Source organism: Castanea sativa, chromosome 6, assembly GCF_040712315.1.
Source record: "Castanea sativa cultivar Marrone di Chiusa Pesio chromosome 6, ASM4071231v1".
NCBI classification, from domain to species: Eukaryota; Viridiplantae; Streptophyta; class Magnoliopsida; order Fagales; family Fagaceae; genus Castanea; species Castanea sativa.
In genome coordinates, this window is record NC_134018.1 from 33657272 (window position 1) to 33669559 (window position 12288).

Sequence of the window (12288 nt, forward strand, 5' to 3'; positions counted from 1 at the left end):
TTGAAGTTTTTTTTTTTGACTTCGAGTTGAGCTCTCTTTGTGCGGCAGGAGTTTTGGTGGCTAGGGTTTGATTTAGAGTTTGTGGTGCATTGGAGTCTTTCCATGTTGCATTATTTGGTGCCCCATGTAACTTCCTCTGTTTTTCCATATCAATTGACTCCTCACGTGGCTGTGTTTTATGAATTAAACGATCAGCATGTGCATGTGGCTCATCATAAGTGACAGACATGTTTATGAGCATTGATTTCAATGCATCAGGGTCATTACTCCCTTCAACGGCAATTTCCATACCCATGATTTCCATCAGCTTATCAATTTCCTCAGTTATTCTGTCTGATTCTCGCATCCATTGAATTTTCCTTTATTACTTCCTCACAACAGACAGCTTGATTTTCCTGAAAATCCACTGTCTGAGATTGATACGGGTATTTAAGTGCTGAGCCGTTTTCCCTCCTCCCATAAATGCCATTAATATCATTATTACTTGCCACCTCATCATGGGAATTGATTGAAACCATAGCTCTCTGTGGTGGTTCCGGCACCGGTGTAGGTGGTGGTGCATTGGTTTTGGTCCGTTCTACTCCCATATGCTTCTGGCGAAAACCTGCCTTCAGCCAGTCACCATATGGCTTTCCGACTTGTTGTGAGGTCCCTTGCTCGGAGCAGTCCTTCACCTCATGGCCAAATTTACCACATTGGTAGCATACTCCAACCAAACGTTCGTACTTGAAGCCAACTCGCACCTTATCACCCTCAGGATTTGCAACCCATCCCCCTCGACGAATTGGCTTTTCTAGAGAAATCCCAACTCGAATTCTGATGAAGCGAGCTTGATCTGATACGAAAGTTTTATCATCCACCTCGTACACATGACCCAGGCTCTTGCCAATTTCCCATCCCGCCTCTTCATTGAACAAGTGAAAGGGTAAACCCCACACTTGAACCCATATAGGAAGGGTGGAGAAAGTGACCGAGTTTGCCGTCATGCCCCTCTCCCATCTTCTGAGAACCAGCAGGTTGTTGTCGAAACTCCAAGGGTCATTATCAAGCACCCAAGTTAATTGGCTCTCTAGCTTAAACTGGAATTGAAATAGCCCTTCTCCCACGTCCACAATCCTTAGGTCATTCCCAAGCTTCCACACAGATCGTAGTAATGCTTTTGTTGCTCTCTGGTTGTATGGTCGGTTGGGTAGAAATCTGCCTAATAGTGTGAGTGAACATTCTTCAATAGTCTTTTCTCTATGGGCTAAGTTTATCTTCACTACTTCGCCCTCTTCCTCTGTGAGTTGTATATTTTGTACAACTCACAAAGAGTCCTTTAATCTATTGAAGCTTATGTTACAAATTATTTAAACTTTTCTTACAATAATGTAATCACAATTAGAAGGCGTTCTGTTTTAAAGTTGAGAATACATAGCTGACCTTACAAAATAGGTGAAGAAGGAATACTTGGTGTTATATAAAATACATTATATCATTATCATAAATGAAAATAACTAACATTTGAATTTTTATGATGCATAGATATTATTGCAAAAGTGGTTGATATCGGTCCAATTGAACATCCTAGCATTAAAGGATCAAATGTTGCAATGAGGAACATAACTATCATGACTATACAGTACGTTTTAACTCTTACAAGTTGCAATACATTGAATTTATATAATATAAACTTACACTGATAACAATATTTGAACAGAGGAAATAAAATAAAGCTTACCCTTTTGGGACCAGTTGCAAATGAAATTGATGATAACCTCTTCAAAAGGAATTCGGGACCTTCTATTATAGTTGCTACATGTCTAATTGTGAAAACTTTTAAAGGTCAATACATTGTTTCTTTTATTTGCATATTTATAAGTACATTAATAAATTATATGTGCATTTAAAAAAATTCCTCCATATAAATGTAGGGGAATATAACTTATCATCTACAAGCGGAACAAAAGTTTATATAAATTTGGAGATTCCAGAGACTTCTGTGTTTATGGATCAGTAAGTAATCTATATCTTTTTAGCAATATATGTTATATAATATTTTACAGTATACACAAGTTTATACTGACTTCTTTATGTTACAATCATAGGGAAGTGAAAAATGATCGTCTTATAGAAGAACTGCCAAGACAATTTAAGCCATAAAGAACAATTGAAGAAGAGATAAAAAATAACAAAAAACCATAATTGAAATATTAAACATGGTCTGGAACTCTGCAAATAAGGTAAGGGAAACCCAAAAATGAAATTGTCAATGACATGTTAAATTTTACAAATAAATCATTGAATAAATTTGAAATTCCAGAAGACTATCTTCACCTGCCATGGAAAGATTACAAAAATTGAAACAGCTTTTGGTTGGTACTTTATGTCATGCGAAATATGTCGTAGAAAGGTTAAACCAAGAGATGAACACTTGTGGAGTGATCGTTGTAACAAACTGGCAGGCATCCCAATCCGAAGGTATGTATAATATAAAAGTATAAATATATATATAAAGAAAAGAGAAAAAAAATTAAAATTAAAATTATATCTACCATGCCTTCTTTCAGGTATAGAATTGAACTGAAAGTTGAAGATGACACAGGATTGGCAACATTCATTTTATTTGATTCTACAGTTGAAAAATTACTCCACATATTAGCAAAGGAACTTATAAATAAATGTTCACAGGTGAGAATTTGAAATTCACAAATAGTACTTAATATATTCTTTAGTATAATTGAACTTACAGTTTATGACCTACTATTTCTACAAGGTACCTGAAGAGTTTGACCTGCCTATGCAAATAGCAAACCTTATTGGGAAAATATTTGTCTTCCAATTGGAACTCAATGACTATAACCTCAAACAGGGATGGGAGATCTCCACTGTTAAGAAACTTTTTGATCCTGTTTTACAGATTGACAATTCAGTTACTTATTCATATCGTAATACAATTTACACGATATTCTTTTAACAATATTATATGAGTGATACTACAAATGATTTTGTCAACAACTTACCAAGTGAAGAAGATGCTAATCCTACAAATGATGCAAGTGATGTATAGCTCACACCTATTGCAGATCGACAAAAGAGGAAGAGGAAACAAAGAGTCCTTTAATCTGTTGAAGCTTATGTTACAAATTATTTAAACTTTTCTTACAATAATGTAATCACTATTAGAAGGTGTTTTGTTTTCTCTTGAGATTACATAGCTGACCTTACAAAATAGGTGACAAAGGAATAGTTGGTGTTATGTGTATATTTAAATTCAGAATGGTGCTTGCCATAAAGGAGTGTATACTTTACTACTAATACATGTATTGCACTATTTGTCTGACATTATGATTCAGTGCAAATCACAAACCCCATGTAGCTATAGGTATTATGACAATGTACAACAATGAAGATGACAATGGGAGCGATATTTTCCAAAAATTATATTGAAATTTTATTGTTTAATAGATTGTGCTGATTTTTTTTTTCACCCCAATTCTTTTTATGTAAATAATTATATTAGAAGGTACTTATATTAGAGGGTACTTGTGTTTGTTTTGTATTCTATATTTGATTGAATTGTAGTTTAGATGAGTCTTTGGGTTTGGAACAGCATATGGAGTTCATACATAACCCATTTTGGTCCTTAATTGTATTGTGGAAAAATTTATTGCAAAGAGATAATTAGAGTCAAAATAATTATGCTGCTACTGCAATTCTTATAATTCTTTTCAATTAGAGTATGAAATTGAAACTTTCAAATTTTTTTGCCTGTTTGTTGTAGGTGCTTCTAAGTACCGAAAAATTTCATTTATTGTTGTTTTCATTATCAGCTTGTTCTATTGCCAGGCTTACAAAAAAAACACTTTAAAGCTTCTTTTTTTTTTCAATTTATTTGAAATATTGATTAAGTAGTTCTTCAAATTTGTGTTTCATACATTTTATAGTTTAAAGTTGTTTGTGGAGAACAAAAAACATTATGTTCAATAAAATTACTAGTTGAATGGCGTGTTGACTATAATTTCATGGTTGAAATATTAACTTTTAAATGGTTGTTGTTCAAACTATAGTCAAAAAACATTATATTCCAAAAATATTAACTTTTCTTTGCGAAAATATCTAGATTGACATGGTGCAACCCGTTTAGGCATTAGAGCACTCGAAATGCTATTTTAAGTCAAATTGACCAAAATGCCCCTAGTCAACTTTGGGTTGAACAAAAGTCAAAGTTGGTCAAAATCATCCCAAAACAACATTTTCATGTTTATACATCAAACCTGAGCTATTCGGTGATTTTCGTCAACTTTGACCAAGTTTGACCTAAAGTTGACTTGTTAGGGCCCTAAAAAACCTAATTTTGATCTGACGTTAAAATGGGTTAAGACTAGTTTCATTGCAAAGATTATTGAATTTCTTTTTCAATGACTATTCATGGGTCGAAATCGGAGTTAAAATAGTTGAGATATCCTGAAATCTGTGCAAAGCGCATCAGCTCACATTCTGAGGCCTTAACTTTTAATCCGATCGTCGGTATTTGCAGAATTCCAGCAATAACGGTCTACACTGTCCAGTTGTACCTGCTGCAGAATTCCAACGGTAACATTCTGCACTGTTCAGCCATACTTGCTGCAAAATTCCAGCAGTAACATATTGCACTGTCCAGCCGTACCTGATGCAGAATTCTAGCGATAACATTTTGCACTTTCCAGTATGTTTAATTTTTAAGGGCAATACTTTTAATGATGTAATGTATTTTATATAACAACAATATAATGTAATATTTTATAACAATAATAGAATGCAAAATTTGTATTCAATTAATTTAATACCTGATAGCTGGACACGGCTGTTAAGTCGTTGAACGATGGTACTGTAGTCAACAAATTCAAATTCATGATGAGGTATATTGACTTCATTTTCTGTTAATTCTTGAATTTTGCTTGTTGGCAAGAATATGATCTTATGCTCATTTTGAATTGGCCTATAGAATTCATTGCAAGTACCAACTTCAAAGTTTGATAATGCATACAACTGCCCTTCTTTTAGAAAAGGTTTGAGTTTTTTTTGAAATATTCTTATGAATGGTAGAATGTATTGCATTATTCTGCAAGTAAAAGACGTTAGTTGAAGGTATATAAAGTGAATAATCTATATAATGTATAAGAAATGTTTTGATGTGTTTTTTAAGAACCTTATACAAACCTGTTCATCAATAAGAATCATATCTGAACTAATAATTTCTTGATTGTTTGTATTTATAGCATCCCACATCCTTGATACCCTAATTCTGATTTTGGACTTCTCACTCTTGTTTGAAAGTTGATTAAGAAAGCTGAACTCCATCATCTTTAAGTTTTTGACTTACGCCTGTATACATCATTCAATATGACAGTTAGTGAAATAAAGTGATAGCATTTCAATAGTAATCAAACATTTAATTTATAGTTTCATTTCTTTAGCAGTAATTAGGTAGAATAATAATAAAAAATAAATTCAAACACATTAATAAGTCTGTTATTTTTAAAGTTACAAGACACACCTAATTTTTTTTTTTTTTTTTTAAATTCTAGTAACTATTTAAGTCAATAACCATATTGGTCTGAATTTTTTAAATGAATGAGGTCTGTTTCTATTTAATTATCTACCATACAATTGTTATAGCAGTTAAAGTGATTTTTCGACATGTTAAGTACCACAAATATTATACCATTACAATTGTAAGTTTGAGTTGAAGCTTGAAAGACAATGTATTTTGTATGCCTAAAGGAAGTAAAGACACCACAACAATTTAAATAAGAGCTAAAAAGAAAGAGTTGTACAGATGTATATATGACCTTTTAACATATAAATTTATTTTACCTTGTATGACCAACAACTTAAATAAGTTTGGTGAAAACCTCCTTGTACACAATATTTTTTGTTCTAGAACTTTGATCAGTTTCATCATTAATTATGCGGAACTTCAACCCATCTCTGCTTGTTACTCTAGAAATTGCAACATACAATTGTCCATGACTGAAAACTGGTTTAGGCAAATAAACTTAAAACTCCCACATGTTTCAATGACTATCCTTGGCTCTTATTTATTGTCATTGCAAAACAACACAAAAATTGGGAATTGTCTTCTCTTTAGAACAAAAGGCCATTTTGAATCACTTGGAGATAATGTTATCCTCGGAATGAACACGCATGTGCCTATATTAGTGCCAGTAATAATTTTTGCTTCTATAACCCATGTAGCCAGTTTTGTAATAATCAACCTTGTTCCCTTACAAAGCCCTTCATTCTAGTTCATATTTCTAAGCAACATAATAGGCAAGCCTACTTTTATTGTCAACTTATGATTTGGCAATCCTGGAATCTTAAGCTGTTTAAAAACTCAATAGGGTATAAAATGTCTTGATCAGCAACATTCAAAGAAGCCTTGCATAATTTTATGTAAATTTATATTTCAAAAGTGGGTTGTTGTTCAAACTATAATGGTTGTTGACTATCCATTCAGTGTTGTTCAAAATATTTCAACCATTCAGTAAGCTTTTATAAATTATCAGCAACTTCAAATGGTGTGTTGTTGACAATTCTACCCATATGTTCAATGTTTTCTCAGGCTTTATTTGCAGTATTTCTTTAATTTTTCTTTGCTGCAATTTAAAATTGCTATGATTTATTTTTTGAGCAATCGGAAATAATGGCAGTTTTACTAAACTGATACCAAAGCAGTAGTAAAAGTGTTAAACTTGAAACTAAAATCTTATGAACACATTAATGTTTTTGATTAGTCCATGGATCTTTATTTTTATGTTTGCTCTACTTTGCAATCAATTTGGCTTATTTGTTTTTGTGCAATTTTACTATTCAGTATAGCTCAATGATTACATTGTGTTGGTTTTGAAGGATTTGAGTTTCTAGTAGTGATGATTATGTAATCATTAATTTCAGTTTCAAATCAGGTTTTATATTTGGTTTGTGGTCTCTATAGCATTTATTCTTTTTTGGTGTTTGTGGGTTTTGGTCTTTACATTTCATGGAAGAACAATTCCAGTATTCTATTATTTACTAATTTGTTAATTATATTTTTCCTTTGATGACTTTATAATTGAATTTCATTTTTACTGAAATTAGAAACAAATATATATATATGAAAGTTAATTAAAAAGCACTAACCTATGCATAAGTTGCATTTATTTATTTATTTTTCCATGTTATATGTTTTGTAACTAGTGTTGTTTGCGTATCAGGGATTGGTTTTTTGCTTTGCTATCTAATTGGGTTTTCTTTATTGTTATTCATGCCCTTTTTTGTTGTATAATTATTTTCCAAATTTTAGTTTTTTTTTTCCCTCAAGTATTTGGATTGAATTGACCTGTAAAATTGTAATATCTGTCTGATTTAATCTATAGCCTGTAACTTCACATTTTCCCTCTATTGTACATTATCTTTGATTTATACAATAATAGTTATGATTTGATCTTCTATAAATACTTTGTTTTTAATTATATTTCCGAAGTATGGAGTCTGTTTTATTTTCAAGAGCAAGAAAAAAACTAATTCTATCACAGAATAGCAACAAAAATGTATCTACCAACTTTACAAATTCTTCATTAAAGGGAAGTCTTTCAAATGTTTGGGTAACTAGAAGAATGCTATTAAATAAAAAGAGAAATGTTTCTAATGGTGTATCCAGTCCCTTATCTTGTGGTGATGCTTTACATGGAAAAGTTTCAATAGAAAGAGACTCAATTTCTTGGAATGTATTGCTGCACACCACTATTCATGAAACACAATCATTGCATTCTGGAAGCAATGATGAAACATTTGTAAGAAGAACTCGACGGAGACAATATAATCTTGAAGCTGAAAATAGAAACTCATTAGTGAATATATTAGGAAGAACTATTGTGAATGAAGATGGGAGTTGTAAGGACCAAAAATCATGCACAAGCCCAACAATATTAACGTTTAATAATTCAAGGCCCAAAACAATAAATTTGTAGAGAATGTATCAACAACAAAGTTCATGGCATTCTGATTATATGCCTAAGTCACCTCACTTTTTCCATCCCCATTCTCCTGCCCCTCCTCTCTTATTTATACTCCTTGCCCTTGTTATCTTCACCCTACATCTCTCACCTAATCAACCTCGTTTACTAACACTTGTCCATTCCCTTGTAGTCAGTAATGGAGAAAAGCTTTTGCTCTGTGCTTTGTACTGTTCAAGTCATTTCCACATTAATGCAACGGATAAAGCTGGTACTCCCTATTCAATGCGGCCAAAAAGCTTAGTGCAGAACATTCAATGCAACATTCATAATTACCTATCTCAATCCAGATATTTGCAATATATCTCATACATCACCAATCTACCTTTCGTACTTTTCTGGACCATCCCACTTCATCCTCGGGCTCTTGACTTTTACTCTCCTCTATTCCTTATGCTTCACAGTATGTCTTCGGGTCTTTAAGTCTTCGGGTCCTCGGGTCCTCACAGGAGTGTTACCACCAATATAACAGAGCAACAATTGCCTTTGCTAGAAGGTAGCATTCAATCTGCTGCAGCTGAAGGTATATTAAGATTTCTATTATATTAAATAATATTTTTGCTTTGAAGAATTTGTTTTTGATTTTGTTTACATCTTATACTTGGAACAGACAAATGCGAGTGAAAGCTCAACAATGAATTTTACAGTTGCTAAACAAGATTTTTGTGATGACTCTGATAGAGAATCAAATAATCTTTCCGCCTTTGACCCTAGACGAAAACATCGTAAGTATTACAATTTTTAGTCCTCAATACCAAACTTAAATATTAGGTTCCCAAAAAATGATCGGTCAATTTTTTTGTAGGAAAATTTATGGAGGCAATGAATTTAGGACCTCCAACACAAGTATGTGAACATTGTGGAGCTCAACTTGGGTATAAGGAGAGAACAATTAAATCTAGGAAGCCTAAGAAGCCTAAATTCAGTTTATGTTGTTCAGAAGGCAAAGTTGAACTTCCATTTTTGAAGGATCCTCCACCTTTTCAATAGTTATGAATAATTATGCAACACAAATTTTCCACTCTTTGTTGGTCCACCTTTTCAATAATTTTATGTGAATTTATCACCACTTATTTCAATAGTTATGTCAACCGCAGAAATACATATGTGAATTTTTTCAACAGTTGAGTGCAAATGTAGAAACTAAAGGCTTTTATCAACATTTTTTAGTGACCGTAGATAAAAATATGTTGAAAAAGCTCATGCTTGTTGTAGCGGGTAAAGCAAGGAAAAAAGAAGAATGATTCATGTAAATATTTACGTGGCTGTTTGAATGGATGTAGTGCTATTTAATGTCTGAGTTGTAACCTTAATAGAGTAGACAACTCATTCAGCCCAGGAAAAACTTTTTCAAAATAAAAAGAGAGCAAAGAACAAAGCATTGAAAATATCAGTATGAATACCCGACTACTGCATTATTTGAAAAAAGAGAAGAAGAAAAAAGACTGTTCAATGCATTGAATTAAATACCTTAGAGCATCCACAGCAGTGGAGCTAAAAATTTAGCTTTTTAGTTTCACAAAAAGTTACTTTATCTATTTTATCTATACATTTTATGAAACATGCTGCAGCAGTGGATCTATTTTAACTTTCAACACAATAAAATAATATAAACCTCACAATAAAATAATATATCTACTACAATAAAATAATATATTCATTACAATAAATAACAATCACAACCAACCGCAACCGCTATCACTACCACTACAGCCACCGCCACCGCCACCGCAATCGCTACCGCCGCCCACCGTCACCGCCGCCACGTAATAGAATAATATATTCTCTACAATAAACAACAATCACAGCCACTGTCATCACCACTGTCACTACCACCACCGCCATTACAATTGCCACCACCACTGCAACCGCCACCAACAAAAAAATTATTTTTTTTACACCAATATTAAATAGTAATAATCTACCGCTTAAAATTTATTACAAAAATATTATAAAACATTACTTAATTTTAATTTCTTATTATTCTTTATTTTATTTTTCTTATTTATCTTATTTGTTGGTTTCATCCAAATACACGTTTTTTTTTTTTTTTTTTCCTCTTTGTTTGCTTCATTTCTTCAATCCTCTGAACTTTTCTTTCTGAAAGTGAATGAGAGACAGAGAGAGGCACGGTGATAAAAGAAAGGAAAGAAAATGGAGTAAAACCCAGAAGGATCGGCGATGAGCTCAGAAGGATCGGCGGTCAAACTCAACCAAAAACCCAGATCAAACTCATAAGGATCAGCGGCGTGGGTCTGAGCTAATCGGCGGCTTGGAGGGTTGGTGACGGTGTGGGTTTGAGAGCTTGGGACGGAGTGGGTCTGAGGTTGAGAGGGTTGATCGGCAGTGGGTCTCAGCTGGTGGGTCGGTGACGGTAGGTCTCAGCTAGTGGGTCTCGGCGACGGTGAGCTTGAGAGAGTTGAGAGCTTCGGACGGCGTGGGTCTCAGCTGGTGGGTCGGTGACGGGCCGGCGGCGGTGAGCTTGAGTGAGTTGAGAGAGTTGAAAGAGAAGAGATGAGAGTTGAGAGAGTTGAAAGCTTCAGTGCACACAAAGATGAGAGTGACTGAGAGAGAGAGAGAGAAAGGCGTTTTGTTTGAGTTATTTTAATCGGGGCCCGAATAAAAAATTCTTTTTTTTATAACTCTTAGCTACAGTGCTCATGTATTAATACATGAGCACTGTAGCGCAAAGCTAAAATTTTTTAGCTTTGCCTCCACTGCTGCAGGAGGGATTTTGGGGTTTGAGTGGAGCTAAAATAGCAATATAGCTATTTAGCTCCACTGCTGTGGATGCTCTTAGAAACAAAGATCTACCAAGCAGCTATCTAAATTTGAATGCTTGAAAGTTGAAAGTAACGATGACAAATTGCGCTTTGACCATAAGGCTTTTATTAAAAAAATTTGAAAAGAACAACAATCCATCCTTCCATGATTTCTATATCAATTGAAAATCTGGCAATCGAAATCAAATCTACTGATTAAGTACATTGGCTATTTAGCAGAACTGACATCTAAGAGTCTCTTCATCCTTTAATATAGACAACAATGACTTGGCCAAACATATCTTTTTCCGATCGTTGGGTACAAACAGAATATTTTTCATATCATCATAACTTATGATTGATACATAACAAAAAGTAGTCAATAACCAGTAGCAATTAAAACCAAGATGCACAAACCATAAAGTGGCTACAAACTAATGCAAAAGTAAGGCATTTTGTCATACACATGGTGTGCACAAAATTTCAATGTCTTAATTAAAAACAAAAGGGTAAATTGTAAATTACACCCCTGAAGTTTGGAGTTGACTGGATTTTACATTCCAAAGTTTCAGAAACTTGATTTTACACCTTGAAGTTTAGTTCCGTTAGCAATTCACACCTTACGGTTAGTTTCTGCTGTTAAGTGACACATGTGCATGTTGACTTGTTTTATTTTTGCCAAATCAGCCCCAAAACCATGTCATTTCAATAAAAAAAATATATATAAACTTACCTGACACTATACAAACGGTACCGTTTTGCCCAAGCTAAAACACAAAAAATCGAATCCTAAAACTACACCGTTTCAGCCTAATTCTAAAATCTCAAATCAGTCACTCATATCATTAGCTATTCCCAAATCTCTGAGCAAGTTTCATCGTGAACCTATCCACCTGAAAAGTATCGGCAGCAGCGGCTCATTGTGAACCCATCATCCCAGCGGCAGCGGCACCGGCCTCATCATGAACCTGACAAACGTCCTCAGCTTCTGTGAACCTCAGCCATCAGCCCAGCGATAACCATAGCAATAGCCACAACAATGGTGAGGTTTGATTACTGTTTGATATGATATGGTTTAGGCTATTTTCATAGCTATTGATGATTTTTCATAATTCTTTTTTTTTTTAATTAAGTTTTGATTACTGTTTATATTCACTATTACAGACCTGTGTAAAAGATTATGATGATGACTGTAAGTTCTAAACTAATTATGGTATAGGAAAGCTCGCATTGTGTCGACTTAAGATTAGGTTGTTAAGCACTTGGATTATTGTTGAATGGTTAGGCAAACCCATGATTGTTGATTGGTTAGGCAAACCCATGAGTGTTGACCTGAGTTCTAAACTAATTCATGTGGTTAAGCACTTGGATTATTGTTGATTGGTTAGGCAAGCCCATGATTGTTCTATTGCGTAGATGATTTCTACATCTAATAGATTTCCATATTGGAATGAGATTGTTTTTTTTTTTTTAATATTTATTTATACAAATGATTGGTTTTTTTACAC

General features: G+C 33.6%; 1 protein-coding gene across 1 annotated transcript; it reads right to left on the bottom strand.

Moving 5' to 3' along the window:
- Nucleotides 1-320: 320 nt before the first annotated feature.
- On the bottom strand, nt 321-986 carry LOC142639827 (uncharacterized). Its single transcript, XM_075813965.1, has one exon. It carries the CDS (start codon nt 984-986, stop codon nt 321-323), a length of 666 nt encoding a protein of 221 aa, XP_075670080.1.
- Nucleotides 987-12288: the final 11302 nt, after the last annotated feature.

Coding starts and splice junctions, on each gene's coding strand:
- LOC142639827 (XM_075813965.1), bottom strand. CDS start 986: ATGACGGCAAACTCGGTCACTTTCTCCACCCTTCCTATATGGGTTCAA.